Raw genomic sequence first — 19,383 nt, 5'->3', positions numbered from 1 at the left:
TAGTTTTATTACAAAAAAATTTTTTTTTAAGAAACACTGGAATTTGTGTATATTTCTTGTAGAAAAATACAGGAATAAGCAAATTCTCCGCAAATATTGGGGATATGTTCTGTGAATACGGGGGTTCACTGTAATACTGTCGCACCCTGACAGGACAAAGGACTCTTTCCACCTCTTCTGGCCCCATGACATCCATAAAGTTCTTGATAGTAAATGAGCACAGCAAGGGGTTGGATGGTGTTTGTTCTTGGCTGGGAAACCTAGTTAAAGTTCAGACTGTGTTTCCCTGAGCGAACCCTATCCGCGTGAAGTTCACCAACTCACTTGGCAGTCGCCAAAGCATTGTGGAACAGTCTGTCAGGTTAAATTCTTTAGGAACATGGAACAATAAGAGGCTCGATAGAGGGTCCCTTTAACCACTTGAGTACCACATTAAGATTCCATTCCAGGTCACTAAGATCTTGGTTAGAGGAAAGATCTAGGTCTCTGTGTTTAAAAACAGACCCGAGTACGGACCTACAGCCTTTTATGGTAGATGAACAGTCCCTTAACAGTCCTCAGGTAGAGGAGGAAGTCCACTTTCTGAGCTACAGAGGTTTTAGCAGACAAGATGTTATGTCTGCTACACCATCTTCGGAAGACTGCTCACTTAAGACTGGTAGACCTGGCATGAAAATTGATGTCTACTTCTTGCAAGTCTCCACGGCTGATCTTGAAAAACCCTTCACTCTGACAAGTCTCCTGACAGTCTAAAGCCTGTCCAAGATAGAGCAGATAGTCCCTGGTACAACCTCCAATGGTGGGGCTGTTGGAGTAGATGTGGATTTTGCGGGTGCAGTCTAGGGAAATCCACTAAGTCTTGAGAGGCCAAAACGGAGCTACCAAGGTCATTGTCACATTATGATGAGATTGAAATTTGTTAAGCACTCTCCTTACCATGCTGAACAGAGGGAATGTGTACAATCTATATTTGACCAATTTAGAAGCTGGAATCTGTCGTCCATGCCAGAGGGTCCGGGACCAGAGAACAAGAACGGAAGGTGATATGGGAAGGACCTGTTTGCAATGACTCAGCTCTGCCACTAATACATTCGTTTTCCTCTCAATGTAATGTGAGACTAATTTTGCTCGATAATGGTCCACCCAAATGGGGAGTTCCTTCATCACTTTGTATAAGAAGGAATGAGTCCTGCCTTGTTTCCTGATGAAGGAAAGAGCAGTGCTTTTGTCTGAGTTCACAAATACTGCTTTGTCAGAGACCGTTCCTACAAAAGACACGAGACCTAAATGAATGGCTGTCAATTCCTTGACATTGATGCGCAGGTTGTGTGTTCCAGAGACCATGTCCTGCAAGTTTCCATGTTCACCAGTAGAGCTCCACCTAGAACTGAGGTACCTGATAAGCAGTCTAGGTTGGAGCTCACAGGGCACAGGGACTTTTCCTTCAAAAGTCTTTCTTCATGTCCACCATCTCGGATTCGATTTGATCTCTGCTGTTATAGGGAACACCAAAGATTCTGGCTGTGTTTTCCTGTTTCAATTTGCCCTGAGGAAAAACTGAATGACTCTCATGTGTAGTCTGCCCAATTTTACAAACAGTTCTGTGGTGCCTGAGTTCCAAAAAGACTCATCCACTGATTTGCTGCGCAAGACGGAGAGAGAGAGAGCGAGACGAGAGAGAGAGAGAGAGAGAGAGAGAGAGAGAGAGAGAGAGAGAGAGAGAGAGAGAGAGAGAGAGAAAGCTTGAACTGTCTGTGGACAGGATTCAATTCTCTTGAGGGCTGGGGAAGAGATGAGCCTTATCCCCAAATACTGTCAACCTCGAAGGCAGGAAAGCAATGGTGACATTACCATGCTCTTCCTTCACAGAACTCCAATCCCAGACCTCTTTAAGTGCTTTCTTCAAAGAGGAAGAAAGAACCATCTTCGGAAGGCGAGCACTGACATCAGCTCAATTCCTCATAAGGAAAGTTCTGGCGGGTGAAACTGGTGCTGTTGGCTGGAACTGTGACAGAAAAGTCACCAGGAAATATCTCAGCACAGTCTTAAGCTGAAGGAGCTGGTTCTTACACTAAATCCTAATCAATTGAAGAAACTGAGGACAAAGACAAGTCCTTAAAGAGGTTTGGTCACAATTGGAGCTTTCTTGAGCAAACCCAGCATGTCAGCCAACTGTTGCTTGAGGGACGCTGATGACGGATCTCTCACCATGGGCGCAGAGGAACTAGAAGCTGGCAAAAAGAGAGTCAGGTGTTTGGTTGGTACCGGGTGTTTGAGAGCTGGTGCCAGGTGCTCATAGGCTAGCAGTGGGCGCTTGGGAGCTGGCAATGGATGCTTGGAGACTGGAACTGGCACTTGGCGCTCGGGAGAAGACATTGGCCACTCGTGAGACAATGGGCACCTGGACAAAGACATAAGGCATTTCTTGACTAGGGGGTGTTTAGCTGCCAAATACTGGCACTCTGAAAAAGAACACTCAGGCAAAAAGTACTCAAGACTGCATCAAGCACCGGAAGATGGTTAAGAACTGTGAGGGTGGTCCTAAATCTCTTACAAGGAAGAAGTAAAGAGCTGTCCACATCATCCGTACGTCTCTTTAAAGGACGAGACTCGCCTGGAAATCGCCAATGGCGCCTCTTGCCAGGGCTGAAATTCTTCAAGTCTGAAGAAATGATGCTGACTGACTGAGACGCCTTTTCAACAGCTGTCTGTCGGAGCCTGGGCATGTGCAACAGGTTTGACTGAGGGGGTGACTACCCATGGGCAAACCCTTCCAGCCACCTTTGGATCTCAAGGTGGCTTCTCCCAGGTTCAGGGGAGTGTGAAAGGGACCTTTGTCTAGGAGAACTGGCAGGACAGGCACCCACCTCCTCCATTTGCATTGACACGATACTATTCACTTTGTCCATAAGGACCTTTGGGGACACCTTTAATTCAGCCCCTGTATTCACCACTTAATCAAACTTACGGTCGAATCCGCATTCAAGACTGGCAATAGGATCGGGGTCGAAAGGATGGGAGCTGGGCACACGGGTAGATGGTACAATATTAGGGGGACTGAGGATGGGAGACAAGGCTGGAACAGGGAAGGAGGAATGGCAAGTTCATCTACAAACCTAGGTCTAGATGTATGTTCTAGGTTAATAGCCCTACTTTTGGCTCTAGGGACTGCCTTCCTTTTCCTATCGTAAGTGGCTTTTGTCAACCTGGTCTTACAACCCTCCCAACAATACCTAATGCTGGAAGAACATGAATCCAACAATATAAATAAAAAGAGTCATATAAAACTACGTATCTAAGCTAAGCTGACAAGCTTGAAGTCAGATATAAAACTATCTAAGCTAAGCTGACAAGCTTGAAGTCAGATATAAAACTATCTAAGTTAAGCTGACAAGCTTGAAGGCTACACAAATTAGTGAATACTTCACCGCATCCTGGAAGGATGGACCCAAAATACTGATGAAATAAACCAGCAAAAGCTGATACAAAAATTTGATGTTATGTCGAAGGCCGGCGCAAAAGAAGTTTAGTCAATTGCTATGTTCCAATTGTTCTCCAATAGTGGACGGGGTAGCCACCTAAACAAAAACAATATAAGGGCATTGCGATCTTTAAAATTTAAGCTGCCATGTGAGTGCAAAATGTAGCTGTGTAATTACTTGGTAAGTTACTTATATGAAAACAAGTTTTATTCTAAATCTTCAGCTGAAAGCCCTTATAAACCCAAAAGAGCTCTGAAGGTTTAATTAGCCTTTAGAGAGACAAGTTATAGGAAAATGTAATATGAACATGGGAAAACAGAAAATAGAACAGGCACCTGAAATTCAGGAGACATCAGCACAGAGCAAGAATAAATTTACTTCTCACTTGAATATTGGAGATTTCAAGTATATTATCAATACAGTAAAGTGTAACCAAGAAAAATTCTATTCCAGCATTTTCAACAAAAGCCCATTATAAAAAGGTTAAAACAAAACTTTCTGCTATTCCCTACAAATAGACTTACCTCACCAATGCCATTCATTAACTGCAGAGATTGAAAGTCCAACTTCCTCAAAGTATAATCAAAGTAAGGTCCCCTTTACCAGAGATCACTCTGAAACAAACAGAAAGGCTCATGTTAATATTGTTCTGTTATTGTTACCTTTCAAGAAAATCTAAAATATTCTAAACAGGACTAAAACATTCCTTAACAAAAGATAAAAAAAAATTAACTTCACTTTATTTTTCTAGGTTCCAGTATGGCTACAAAATAACTATTTCATTATGTATTGTTCAAGTAGCCTTACGACCTCATGAACGACCTTTACACTGACACCATCATATAACTGTATGTATGAGGGTTACTTGTTGCTGACCAACAAAAACTATGCCTTTATTTTCACTAAAGACCAACTTCCAGCTAACCACTCCCAAAACATTAAGTTGCACTGCTGTCTCAATATGACAAATTTTTAATTAATTTCTATTTTTCATAGCTAACAAACTTTTGGTCTTAACAATAGGATAATTTTCCAAGCACCAGCTGGTAACTGGTTAAAACAAAGATTGTAAAGCAAGGAATCTGTGAGATCTGGCTTTTAGTGTTGCTTAACATAATTTTGTTTCACTAGCAAACTTACCCGATAAAATACGGGTGCAGAAGTGAAAAATTTATATGTACTATTTGTTCAGCAATATTAAAATAAGGGCGATTACACGAATAGTCTCTCTCTCTCTCTCTCTCTCTCTCTCTCTCTCTCTCTCTCTCTCTCGTTATGTAATTCAAGGGACGATAACTGAACGCAGAGAAATTCTTATTCATTGTTGTTTCCCCTCTTTTAATGATATTCTCTCTCTCTCTTAAAGTAAGTGAAGGGACGATCAATGAACGTAAAGAAGTTCGTATTCATTATTGTTTAACCTCTTTTAATGATTCTCTCTCTCTCTCAATGTAAGTCAAGTGACGAAGACGGTGACAGGATTATCGGATTACTTAGCTCTCAAATCACAAATTATCTCCTCTCTCTTTCTCTCTCTCATTTTTCGATAGCAAGATAAAATGATAAAATTGTAATACATTGTCATTAAATGGCTCTCTCTCTCGTCGGTGACTTTCATTTAACGGAACAGGGATCTTAATTGGTTCGTTTCTTTGTTAATTACTTTGCACAGTGATACGAATAATAAAGTATCTTTCTTTTCATTATGTTACTGCAAAGACGCAACTTGTATGTCAGTGCGTTATGGCTACTAATAAATGAATGCACTTATGATCCTGTGTCTTCCAAAAAAGAGTAGAGTAGGAACTTGTCAGTTTCCTTTTCATTATGTCCATTGGCAACATTACCGGGCAGTACTTCTTCAACATTATTTTGTGCACTGGCAGTCCCGATGGATTCAAGTTATTCATAAAATCTTGCGGATATTGATGATAATTTTCATCTTCTATTGTGTCCGAGCTGAAATACTCGCGACTTTCTCCGGGGAAGTTGTACAGAAATTATGTATGAAAAATCGTACAGTAACTAAGTCTACGGGAATAACCAGCCTTGTTTCACGGCCAGAAACAGCTCCGTTTCAGGGAATCCCTTCTCACCCCCAACCCCTACAAAGGAGAGGGGTAGGTTGGATGAAACCCCATTACAAACCATCTTAGGGGTCCCCACCATAACCCTGCCAAGTTTCATGCCCATCTGACAAGCCGTTTGGCCGTGATCGAATGACAGACAGACAGACATTACGCCCATTATATTATGATATGAATTGTATTGACTTTACTTCACCTTTCACCTCTCATATAAAAATGGAAAAAGAGTTTAGGAAAACATGCTTCAAGGAATCACAACAAAAAGGCCGGCACGTGTAATGGTCATTACGGCTGGAAACACAATGGTCGAACTCGGCCTTCAGTACACAATTGATACATGACGCGCTGCATAACTTCATTTATGAAAAGTAAAGTTTGTCTCCCTGCAGGAACAAAAAATCAGGATAGCCTTACTACTCCACAGATGGATCTTGGTGGTTCATTAATCTACTTTCATTCAAGGAGTCAAGATCTACCTATAATTTACCTTACTATGAAGGTCATACCATCTTAGCAAGATGCCTACGACTTCATGAAATTTAAAATGTTTTAAATTTCATGAAGTTCAATATGTTAAAAGTAAACTTAAGAAAATTTGCTCTTCATAAACATGGGCTATGAAAATCCATTAGTTTAAATTTTGTAATTATGAATATATATATAAGGCAAGTACTCTTTCCTTCCTTTTCAGTCACCATGAACTTTTCTCTGTTTACATTGATTTGCAATCCTCTCCTCTTCAATCCACTCTACCATCTTGTGAACATTTATACATATCTCCCTATGATTTAGCTGCTAACAATATGATAGGTCATCATATACTAGTAGCAATCCATAATGCCCATAACCAAAATAAAAACAGGGGGGAGGTGTAAAGGGGGGAATTGGAGTCTATTCAACTGTATATACTGTCATGCATTAAACCGCTTTGATTCTCAAGACATTTACAGTAAATTTCTAGACAATATACACTTGCAAACAACCATATACAGGGTACATATTTTATCAAATGTTCTGAGAAGATTTTAAATTATGTGACAAAGGGGTGACCTGTGATGCATGTCATAGTACGGTGGAATTAAACATTTTCAGGGAAGACATTTATCTACATTACCTCTATGGTTATGACAGAAATATGAAAGTGAAAGGTTAAGAAAAATTAACAAAAATTACCATAGTTTACTGTACATAGCACTTCATTTTTCCTATCACAAATTTTTGACATCCCAAATCAGTATAGTATTCTTGCTTTAATTTTTGTAGTGATAGCTTTCATTTTCTACCACACTGTTTGTGAATCAGTACAGTATTCTTACTATAATTTTTGTAGTGATAACTCTCATTTTCTACCACACTGTTTGTATCTGAATTCCTATACACACACATTACAGAAATGACAAATTTTCTAAGACAATTTGTATTTTTCAGAGCTACAAACCTTCGGTCTTAACAATAGGATCATTTCTAGCGCTTAACTGGATCCGGTTAAATTGCAGATGAAAGCAAGGAATCTTGTGAGATCCGGCAACGCGTGCATATATCGGGTGAAGAGTGATCAAGGACCACACACCTATGCCACCACGTCAGTCTTTCCCAACTCAGGATGTCTTTAGCAGACAGAGGGGCGGCTAGAGATGGGCAGTACAATGTTAAGACCTCAGGTTTGTAGTTATGAAAAATACAAATTGTCTTAACAATAGGATAGACTTATACTTGGAGGGAGGTACAAGACATCCTAAACCGGCTAGGGGCCTACCCAACAGTCCAGCTCCAGAAGAAATAACTTCCGGAGAGAGACTGAAGCCTGTGAGAAGCTAGATACATTGATCTAACGACCCAAACTCTAAGCGACGTACGATCATATATGGGAGAATCATTGCATAGGGAACCAAAGAGAAACTTTGACTGTCCAATAGCAAACCAACACACAAGGGTTTGTTACCACTCCCAACTCCCCCTTGCCAAAGACTCCCAAATTCCCCTTGCCCAGGAGACGAGCATATGCCACCAAATAGAGGGTTGGTTATTTGCATACCAAGCAACCAAACTATCAGTATGACTATCTTACTCACTTGTATCAGACCAGTCCAGTGAATGCCGTGTCTATTCCTTGAACCGCCCGAAGGAAGAAGGAAAGGTACAAGAGAAAGAAAAAGACCAGCCAACTCACCCATTCTCTCATCCACACAATCATCTTTGGTAAGATACAAAAGTGCCCTGTTAAGGGCAATAATGAGTTACACAATCTGTTGGGCAGCCACCACAGGACCCAGGGAAAACGTGTCCATAGATCTGTGAGCAGCATCCCTAAGATAGAAAGAGGTGAATGTGGACTGGTGCAACCAAGTACCAGTGCTCAGCACTCAATGTACAGCCAAGTTCTTTTTGAAAGCAGAGAGGGACCAATACCCCTAACATCATGCGCTCTACCCTGCACAGATGCGGCGGCGGAATCATCAAGTCAAGTATATATGCCTGTCTGATGGCTTCCCGTATCCAAAGAGAGAGAGTATTATTCAACAACTCTTTCTTTGTATGTCCTGTGCTAACAAAAAGTCTGCGGCAGCCTGGGCTAAGGTGCTGTGTCTTTTTAGATCAGCAACGCAGGGCCCAGACAAGACACAAAAGCTCTCGAGCATCACTGCCCACAAAGTCATTCAGTGATGGAATGGAAAAGGAAGTGAACCTATCACCGTGCACAGAGGGATTCTGGGTCTTGGCCATGAATTCCGGAAAAAACTCGAAGGACACTCCTGGTGTGCTTCACATCATAGCTAAAACCATGCAGCTCTCCCACTCTCTTTGAAGATGCCAAGGCCAGGAGGAAAACCATCTTGAGCGTCAAGTTCCTGTCAGATGAGCGACACAAAGGCTCATATGGACCATCTATCTATTTCCCCCCACCAACCACCAAGGGACCAAATAGGTACAAACACTCCCCATTATGTAGTAGCTGATTCCCACATTTAAAAAAGGTGGGCTGTCCTTAACCAAAGACTTAATGAAAAGGATATTACAGTCCTACTCTTCATACAATGATATCTACATAACAACAACTGCACTGGAAGATCTTGCGTATTCTTCTTCTGTAAGGTTGGCGGCTATACCCAAGACTTGCTTGAGGGAACAAATGTTGGCGATCTAAGGGTGAATACATAAGAGCTGATCACCGAGATGCGACTCCATTTAACATAAAGGAACAACAGTGCTTACTTTTCCTGGTGATACCCATGGTGTAATTCGAGGCTAACTCAAGGGAGCCATCCCTGATTCCCTTGTCAATACAAGAGTACTGAGGCAATCTGAATCATAATCCTCAGGCAAAACTGATGAATCATTGATCTTGTGAGCCAAGGCAACAACCGCCCAAGCTGGAAAGCTCATAACCTTAACATTTTTAAGAGGTTTTCCAAAAGATGAGCTAACTCCAATGCAGAGAACATTATTTTTGCAGAGGCAAACACCAACCTGCGTCCTGAATCTACAAGGCCAGAGAAGTTCCCCTGAGAGGAGGAAGACACTCCCAGGGAGGGAGCTTCACCTGTAGCATACGACTTCACCTGTAGCATACGACAAGTACCTCCTCAAAGGAAAACTGAAAGCTGCCCTTCCTTGCCTCTTATTACTACAAGCCAACCTTCCATTTCATTAAAGGCTAGCTGAACTCCTAGCTTCGGCTCTAGCACCTGCCTTTCTCTTTTTGTGTCTCTCAAGTATGGCAAGGCATGTCTTTAACCCTTTAGGAGCCAGGGTAAAAAATGAATATGCAGCACCCCAGGGCTGAGTAGCTTTGAGGTCAGTCAGCCAACGTAAGGAAAAATCACATCAACGGAAAGAGGAAAACATCAATGGAAAGAGGTAGATATGGTGTAAGAAAAAACATTCGAAAAGATTTTCCCCACCTTCCACAAGAAGTTGAGAAGTACAACCCCTTGTGAGGGCTCTTTTACAAGGCAATCATACATTTTACCAAGTTATATATGTTTTTCTAAAAAAAAAACATTTTTATTTATTAAAATTATAATTACAGCTCACACAATTTCAATACAGATAAGAAATAAATTCAGTAACAAAGTCTGAGCTTAAACTGTTGTAAAATATATATGTAAATTTACCAAGAACGAATATGCAGCAACTCTCTTGGATTTATACATGTTTTTTCTAATATTTCTTTAAAAATGATATTGTTATGATACAATAAAGTTTGTTCATACTTACCTGACAGATATATATATAGCTGTATTTTCCGAAGTCCGACAGAATTTAAAAAACTTCCGACACACGCAGTGGTCGGCCAGGTGGTTAGTACCCATTCCCGCCGCTGGGAGGCGGGTATCAGGAACCATTCCCATTTTCTATTCATAATTTTTATTTCCACTGTCCCCTGAGGGGAGGTGGGTGGGTACTTGGTTATATATATCTGCCAGGTAAGTATGAACAAACTTTATTGTATCATAACAATATCATTTTGTTCATGAAACTTACCTGTCAGATATATATATATCTGAATCCCACCATTGGAGGTGGGAAGGGACAGAATAGAAGGATTTTGGGAAACAAATGCATGCAGATGATTTACATCTTGGTTCCACCTATTAGCATAGCTGACTTCGTGATTACTGTCACCCAAGTCTGCTTCTGCTTTACTAGAGTTGCCAGCGAGGTAGAGACCTATAAAGCTGGTGCACTCCAGATGATCTGTCAACGGGGGCGTGACCACAATGTGACTAGACCATATTGACCATTCCATGAGGGCTAAGAAGTAAAATAAATATATATATAAATATATATATCACCACCTGACCAACCTAGCCAAAGTTAAGGTGTGTTAACTAAGGCTTAAGAGTTAAGAAGTTAAGAAGTTAAGAAGTCGCCGTTGTCGGCGACTCAACAACTAAATTAAGAGCTCTTCCTAACCATTTTCTACAGGATAGGATGAGTGGTACTTCTTGCCCCCAAGATTATGTCTGCAGACACGTATGGCCCTAGCAAGCAGCAGATCTCATATGCCATCTTCACATCTCGCAGGGAGTGTGAAGTGAACACAGAGTTGCTTTGCTAAAACATGGTACTCAGGATGTTGCTGAGTGCCATGCTCTGTTGAAATGCTTCCGAGGCCGCGCCCTCACCTCGTGAGCATTCAGATAAAAAGATTTCAAATCTTTGTGCAAACACAATGAAGGAGCATTTTTGAAAGAACTCCTTAACACTAAAGCCAGGGTGTTCTTCGATACGGGCAAGTCTGGTCTTTTTCGGAACACTGCAGATTGCCCGAATGACTTAGACTTTCTTGAGTTTTATGTAGATAAAACTTGAGAGACCCGACAGGGCACAGGACTCTCTCTGGCTCCTGCCCACTAACTTGTGCCATCCTTGCTTCCAAGCTCCTGGCCCAAGGACAAAACGGGTTTCCATTCTTAGGCCACAACGGAAGGCTTAGAGAGCACACCGCCTTGTGTTCTCTAAAGCCAAAACTTGTGACGATGGCTTAAAATCTCACTAACCCTCTTTGTCGTATCTAGGGTGGTTAGAAGAAGGCCTTCCTGATCACATGCAAGAAGTTAACAGGTAGGAGAGGTTCAAATGCTTTGACATCAAGAACTTCAGACTATGTCTAAGTTCCATATTGAAAGCTTCAATCTGGACATGCACAGTCAGTCCGTCTGTACTAAAGTCAGGTGACCGACCAGTTGACCAGTCAGACGAATCAAGGACAGCAAGGCTGTACCCTGAAGACCATAAGGCACTATTCTTCGCTGAAGGATGAGTGTCTGGACTGCCTGGGCGATTCAATCTAAGCAAACCTTGGGGGGTGTATCAACGCAACCCAACGTCGTCAGCGAATCAACTCCTGACTCGAGCTTCTGGTGCCAGGAGAAAGGAGCGAGGAGCAAAAAGGCGATTCAGTCCCGAAGGAAGAATGCCTGACAGTCCAACCTGGTCTCATGTTACACGATCATCGGGGGTGTATAAACGCAACCGACTTCGTCAACAAGAAACTCAGGGCTACTATATGTCGCCTGATCTCGCACGAGTGTCTGACTCCGAGAAAACAGGTGAGACAAAAAGTAGATGGTGAGCGAGTTCGAGATTCCACAGAACTCAAAGATCGTGAAGGGCTTTGTTGTTTGACAGACGCAAATCTCTGAGCCCAAAGGCCGTCAACAACATATTTGCGTATTCTTTAATAGTTGTGACTGCCAGCTTATCCCATTCTTCAGACGGAAATGGAAGACGGTAATCTTATTCCTGTCAACATCTCGATAGTCTGAACGTAGTCAGACTCAGAGCGGAGAGGTTATAGGTACCTTTCGAGTTAGAGTAGACCAACTCTCTCGGAAAAGGTCCTTGGAAAGTGAAGTAGGAAGGATGTGACCTCTGTGAATCCAGGATCCTGAAGGCCAACATGGGGCGATCAGCGTCATTGTCGCTCCCTGTGACGTCATAAATCCTCTTATTACATTTCCTAAGCGATTGAAAAAGGGGAAAAGAGACTAAACATCCATCCCCGTTCAATATCATAGGATGGCGTTTAATGGTACCGATCCCAGATCGAGAATAAGGGAGCAGAGAAGAAGAAGCCTCTTCGTCCTCAACATATCGAAGAGAAGAATGAAAGGGCGTCCCTAAAGTCTCCACAACTCTCAACTTACTTCTAAAGAAAGATTCCACTCGGAAGTCAATAGTTGCTGCCGTCGATCGAGACGATTCGTAAGGACATTTGCAATCCTGTAACGAACCTCTAGAGGATCGTTACATTCTACGCCTATTGTGATAATAGGCTCTTTCTCGTAAACTCGAACAGGGACCGAGAGAAGATACTTCTTAAGATATGAGAGAGCTGTGGAATATCAGAATTGATCTGGACCACTGGTTCCAAAAACTCGTTTCGAGGACTGGAGGGACGACCGAATTGCTTTTACTTCTTTCAGATTAAGATCCAGGACATCTGAAACCCTATCCAGATGTCCGGCACCTTCTTTCTATCACCTCAGGTGATAGACGCACTGAGAGATGTTCAGAATCATTCCTAGATCTTGAATAATATTTCAGTTTCCCGGTAGGAAAAAACTGTGGAGGTCTGAATTGCAGTCTATTCGGGGAAACAAACTTCTTCAGGAAGGAAATGGTCCCCAGCAAGCTCATCCATTCCCTCCCCGAGTATGCTTACTTCCCTAATAAGGCTGCGCTTTGCCTAAGCAGGAGAGCATATAAAAGTGCAATGTTGCGGTAGACTCGTAGTTCTATACCTTGCGGTAACGAGCACCGAAAGGATTAAGAGATAACTCTGTTGAACATAGTAAGGCAAAACGAATGCAACGTTTATTCATTCATGTAAGAAATCCCCTCAATCTTAGGCTAAAGTCCGTGATTGTAGGACAGAGATACAGTTAGTCAGTCAATCCCACAGGAGAGACGTAACCGCCAGCACAGAGATACGGTTAGTCAGTCAATCCCGCAGGAGAGAGAGACGTAACCTACCGCGCATGACAGCGCACGATCTGTTACTGGCTCGGTTGGACTGGAGGACAGACACAGCAGCAGCCAGCAGCTTACGAACGTCGTCTCTTAACTTTATGTCTGGGTTGCCAGCTACCCTATTCTACGAAGAAATAGGTCCGTTATTTTTTGAGCAGAAAGAGACTCTCAAGCTGGTATATTTAAGCGAAACAGAAAACGCTAAATATATAGATGCGTTTGTGTCGTCAGAACACTACCATACAACGGTAAAAGATAAATCGGAAACTCCTGGAAGGCTGCAGGGAGTAACGATTAAATGTCCTTAAAATAATAGACAATAGACCTCTCGGTTGCCATCCGAAGAGGTAACTACAGAAAGCGTATATGACTTGAACCAACCAGTAGTAAAATAACGCAAGGCAAAATATGATATTATATCACAATAAAGTTTGTTCATACTTACCTGGCAGACATATATATAGCTGAATTCGGAAATACAGCTACATACATATCTGACAGGCAAGTTTCATGAACAAAACTTAGAGAATCGAAGCAGACAGCTCAAGCTTCTTATGTTATTGGACATAAGCGTTCATTGACGTAGTCTATAAGTCTATTTCTTGTACGAGTCTGCGAATGACGAATGAGAGCTCTTCCGAATCTTGTCAATAAGAGCTTATTCGCTTACGCAATATCAAGTTAATGAGATGTTTGTCAATGAGAACTAACCCATTTACGGGACAAAGAGATATTTTGTCAATGAGGGGATACCCACTTACTTGACAAAACGATAGTATATTGTCAATGGGGGAAAGTCACTGAATTGACAAACGTAATCCAGGAAGTCGAGCATTTTATTTTTCCAATTCCCATCTCAAACGAGGAAGAGGCAAGAATCCTGTTAAGAGACTGGGCTTACGGCAGGTAGAACGACGATGTTCAATTCGGCAGCGTAGTCCCGACTAGAAACTAACAAAATCTATCATCTGAAAAACCCTTTCAGATGGGCTAAAAAGCTTGCAAAATTACCCTGGGAAGAGGAAGAAACTCTCCAACCAGCTTCCTCTCCCGTATCACAACTAATGCCTGCTAAAGCTTAAAATTTATTGGCAGTATGGCAAAGGAAGTCCTGTCTTGCGCTTTCCTGAAGAGCGTCCTTTTGACGAGTGCCTTTGCAAGAATCCTACTGAACGTTGCCGAGAGTCCTGACATGCAGGACGTCGAGCCTTTACATAACCCGTAACTGCCTTATCGCAAAGTCTTGACTGTGGTAGAGAAAACGAGATCTTCCCTTGAGCTTTCCTTAACTCCATCCACCTTTGCGAAAAGCAAAATAATATTGACAGAGACCTCTTGAATTCACGAAACCCGAGGTCTTGCTGGGTTTCGAAAACGAAGTTGTCTGTTCACTTTAAGCTTCCTCCGAAGCACTGCTTACTTCACATTCTTGAGGCTCAAATCTTAAACAAGAGCTTGAAGAGTTCAACAGAAACGTTCAGCCAGGAGACAAACCTGGCGTGCGCTCGGCGTCCACTGGCGAGGACGCTCAGCGTCCTGGCGCGCGCTCGGCGTCCACTGGCGCGCGCCTGGCGTCCATCCGAGCATCAAAAGAAGCGTGCAGAAAAGCGTCACGCTCCTGACAGGCGTCAAAACAAGCAAGAGAAACTGCCTTCTTTTTCATATTTCTCGGTGGAAAGACGTACACATGATCAGGTGACGTTCGCCTTCTTACTTCTCACTGAAACGCATAACGAGAGAGAGGGGACGTGAAGCGTCCTCTTCTATAAAGCTTCTATTTAGAGGGCGCGAGTCCTTCCGAGAGCTCCAACCCCTGCACGGGGAGGACGCCTCGGAGGACGAGAAGCAATCCTTCGAGATTCGTGCACGTGCACGATCCTCCGCAGCCTGGGAAGCGTCAACAGGTCCTACGGAAGGGACGCCAGATCGATGTGGGTTCCCCGTAACCCTCCTTCGGCTTTCGACATGCCCTCTCCCTGGTCCTGGGAGTCCGACAGAGGTCCAGGCCTAGAGGCGTTATGGGCGGTTCTGACGTTCCAGTCCTACAGAGAGAGACGTGAAGGGCTCTTTCTTCTCTCAGTCTTCTTAGAGGGCGCGAGTCCTTCCGAGAGCTCCAACCCTTGCGCGGGGAGGACGCCTCGGAGGACGAGAAGAAATCCTTCAGGATTCGTGCACGCACTTTGGCAGTCTGGGGATTTTCATCAGAAACTGCCGAAGGCACGCCAGATCGGTGGGGGTTCCTCGTAACCCTCCTTCGGCTTTCGACATGCTCTTTCCCCAGGTCCTGGGAGTCAAGCAGAGGTCCCGGCCTAGAGGTGAAATAAGGCCGATCTGACGCACCCTCCACTACACAAGGGGCACTGTCACTGCACTTAGCCACTTCACTATTGCTCTATAAAGCAAGCACTTTCGATTCTAAGTTACAAATCGAAAGAGTATAAGAGAAAGGGCAATAACCTCTACAGACACTGTTTTAGGGCCCGAAGGCAACATTACAGGGTTAGGAGTAACAATAACAGAAGTAGCACTCTTCACAACAATGAAGGAGAGCGATCACCTCTCGCAGACATATTCATAACCCGTAGGCCATACTATAGGGTTAGGCAAAAGCTAAAGGTCTACAGGAAGGTTTAGCAGGTTCACTACCCTGACTTTTTTGTTTTACTGATTAATTGCGTACATACGAATCATACTTTTTCCTTACGGAATTAGACATGTTTACTGATTAATTGCGTACATACGAATCATAAGTCTTCCTTACAGAATTAGACAAAATTTCACACTCCTTACATGACAAATCTCAAGAAAGAAGCAAGACCCATACCCCTCGTGCATACCAAGTGCGGATCTACCGAAGCTTTCGGTAGCTACACCCTATCTTGCATACAACACCCTCTGAAACTAGCCTAACTAGATTCAGATATCTTCTGCAAAAATGAATCAAATTCAAATCAATTTAAGATAGCGTATGCCTAGCCACAAATCCAAGTAAATAAATTAAAAGACAATTAGGATACTTAGCGGCAATAAAGTTTCCAAAATCCTAAGCCGGAGGTACTGAAAATGATATTGTTAAGATACAATAAAGTTTTGTACATACTTACCTGGCAGATATATACTTAGCTATAGACTCCGTCGTCCCCGACAGAAATTCGAATTTCGCGGCACACGCTGCAGGTAGGTCAGGTGATCTACCGCCCCTGCCGCTGGGTGGCAGGAATAGGAACGATTACCGTTCTAGAACCAGATTTTCTCTTCCACCTGTCTCCTGAGGGGAGGTTGGGTGGGCCATCAATCGTATATATCTGCCAGGTAAGTATGTACAAAACTTTATTGTATCTTAACAATATCATTTTTGTACATGGAACTTACCCAGCAGATATATACTTAGCTGATTGACACCCTTGGTGGTGGGAAAGAGACAACTATTTACTGAATAGACAGGTAAACAACATACGTTGTAGGTAATAAATAAATAAAACCTTGGTTCCTACTTGATCAGGCGGAAGCCTCCATGGCTAATGCCTAGGAATCTGCTTCGCCTCAAGAGCCTCAGCGAGGATGTGACCTATGGCTAAGAGTTTCTTGTGGGTCTGTCGATGGGGTCTTATCCATTTACTCGACAGAGCCTCTTACATGACAATATGCCTATGCCTAGTGGCATAATTAAGGAGCACAACACCTGATTCCCGATCACCTCTGATCCTAACACGAGGGTTAGTGCTTAAGTTGAAAAGAGTTATCTACAAACTCCTTTCAAACAACCCAAAGAAAAAACGCGACGTTAAATAAAATTTAACTCACTAGTTAAGGATCAGTATCTGCTCCCTATCCCAGCAATGTATCCGCAGCAACGTATCAACCAAGAGAGAAGGATCCCTCGAAGGTTATCTTGACATCCTTCGGATAATGGGAAGTCAACACAGAGTTGCATCTCCCGTATGTGACAGCTAATATGTCCTTATGACATATTGTTAGGGAAAGAACAAGAATTCGGAAAAGCTCGCACTCATGCGCTTTTAATTCTCAGCTGTTTGAAGGAATCATCAATGCACTTATCAAGTGCTTAGGAGATCACAATGTCTCAAAGAAGGCCAGGGCGTTCTTTGATATAGATCTCTTCTGGGTGAAGCCCCTGGAGCCTGGCTAGCGCTTGCAGGCGCCTAGCGCCTGTCTAGCGCCTTCGCAGCCTGCTGAGCCTTGCGCCTGCTGGAGCCTGCCCTAATTGGCGCCTAGAGCCTGGCTGGAGCCTCGCGCCTAGATGGCGCCTCGCGCCTGGCTGGCGCCTCGCGCCTGGCCTGTGCCTGATTGGCTCCTCCTTCCTGGCTAGCGCCTCGCGCCTGGCTGGAGCCTTGCGTCTGGCTGGTGCCTTGCGCCTGGAAGGCACCTGGAGCCTGGCAGAAGACTTCATGATTACTGTCTATGAGTCTGCATGCCTCAAGAGTTTCAGCGAGGTAGGACCTATGACTGACAAACCCTTCTGGATCATGTCAATGGGGGCTAGCCCGCTTACACGACAGAGCCTTCTCGGATCGTGCCCATGGGGGTCTGACCCACTTACATGGCAGAGCCTTAACCTGTATCAATATCAATGGGGACTAGCCCTCTTACATGACAGAGCTTTAGGTTTCTCTTTCTTTACTGGAAGGAGCCTTGCGTCTGGATGGATCCTCAATCCTGACTGGAGCCCTAGCCTTGAAGGAGCCTGGCACCTGGATGGCGCCTGGCTGGCTTCTAGAGCCTGGCTGGCTCCTAGAGCCTGGGTTTGGCTCCTAGAGCCTGGCTGGCTCCTAGAGCCTGGCTGGCTCCTAGAGCCTGGCTGGCTCCTAGAGCCTGGCTGGCTCCTAGAGCCTGGCTGGCTCTAGAGCCTGGCTGGCTCCTAGAGCCTGGCTGGCTCCTAGAGCCTGGCTGGCTCCTAGAGCCTGGCTGGCGCCTCGCGCCTGGCTTGGCGCTCGCGCTGGCTTGGCTCCTCCACACTTGCTGGAGCTTCGAGCTTGGAAGTCTCTCTAGGCTGTCTGACGATGTCCACATCGGACACTCTTATATCTGTCCGATTTGTTCGCCTCTGGCGCATTTGCGCCAGGTTGTTTAGGCCCGCTCCTTCTCAGTATCCGACCATGACGAGTTCCTTGGAACTGTCCGCCTCTGGCGTTTTTCGCCTGTATTGGCATTTGGCGCTTGGCTGGCGCTACATTGTCCGAGAGTCCTGAACAACCACATAGTTTATCAGGAGACTGGAGAAGTGGCTTGGAAGAAATTCTTCCCCTTTGAGCTTTTGGCCCCTGGCAAGGGGAGGTGATTTTAGTCAGCTCCACCCCAGTAGACGACAGGATTATCTAACAACACGAGAGAGAAGAGTCTTCCTCCGAGGAGGATCCTTCGTGAACACTTCTTTTGCTAACGAGATCTCTTCTTACATGTTGATGAGGTTCCTCGTTGCAGAATCTTCCCTATCCTTGCCCGAAGGAAGGGAAGGAGTCTGGAAGTCGAAGGAGACTCTGAGCTGAAATTGGGCGGAACCCTGATTTCTAGCTCTTATTGTATCCTCTGATACCTTCTGGGAAGCAGTTTGAGCCCTCATCGCACCCCGAAGACTCTGTAGGCAACGTTTAAACCATCTCTTCTTCTGTAGATGAAAATGTAAGTACCCTGCCTGGGCAACTAAACTTCTCTCTGAAAGCGTTGCGTCAGGAATAGAGGGATTTATTTCTTTTGCCAGACATACTATGCTGGCACGAACCCATTGCCGAGTCTCATTGAATCTGATGCGAGATTCCAATGCACAAAAAATTCACTTGTCTTCTTGGTCGTTTAGGGCTAAGTAGAAACAAAGAATTCCTTCATAAACTTCCTCAAAGAAGTCAGATGAGGAGCAGTTCCATTTTGTCGGAACACGGAATCTGTGGCCACCAAAAAAAAAAAAAAAAAAAAAAAAACAAAAAAAAAAAAAAAAATCCCATTCGAAGTACATGATATCCTACTCTTGTCGTATTGGGGTATCGTATAAGATCCCGAAGATCTTAATCCTCTGTTATCTCTAATTCCCTTTGTAGAGACAGAGTATGGCCTTTAACTGCGTTCTTGATAGCAGATATATACATAGGTGATTCTTCCCTCTGAAAATGAAGAAAAAACCTCGCTATGTTGGTTCACAGAGGTATCGGAAGAGGACAATTTTCCTCATTCCCTAACACGATCTGCAGCAATTCTATGTCTTAGCCATGACTATTGTCATTTACCTTGAAAAAACCTCTCATTCATGTCCACTTCTGGTCAGTCTGCACGCGGACAGACTCAGAGTGGAGAGGTTTTATAGGTCTATTTATAATAGATTC

At 43.8% G+C, this 19,383-nt stretch overlaps 1 protein-coding gene across 4 annotated transcripts in view; it reads right to left on the bottom strand.

Annotated features, from left to right (window-relative positions):
• LOC135205508 (TATA box-binding protein-like 1) overlaps window positions 1–19,383 on the bottom strand; it is a 65,665-nt gene that overhangs the window by 36,059 nt on the left and 10,223 nt on the right. For all 4 annotated transcript variants that reach the window (XM_064236240.1, XM_064236241.1, XM_064236242.1 and 1 more), the window contains one exon: window positions 4,007–4,096. In XM_064236240.1, coding sequence (XP_064092310.1) covers window positions 4,007–4,024 — 18 coding nt within the window. In that variant the 5' untranslated portion in view covers window positions 4,025–4,096. The remainder of the gene's footprint in view (window positions 1–4,006; window positions 4,097–19,383) is intronic.

Source organism: Macrobrachium nipponense, chromosome 24, assembly GCF_015104395.2.
Source record: "Macrobrachium nipponense isolate FS-2020 chromosome 24, ASM1510439v2, whole genome shotgun sequence".
NCBI lineage: Eukaryota > Metazoa > Arthropoda > Malacostraca > Decapoda > Palaemonidae > Macrobrachium > Macrobrachium nipponense.
Note: the sequence above shows the minus strand (reverse complement) of the source record. Positions and strands in the feature narration are given on the sequence as shown.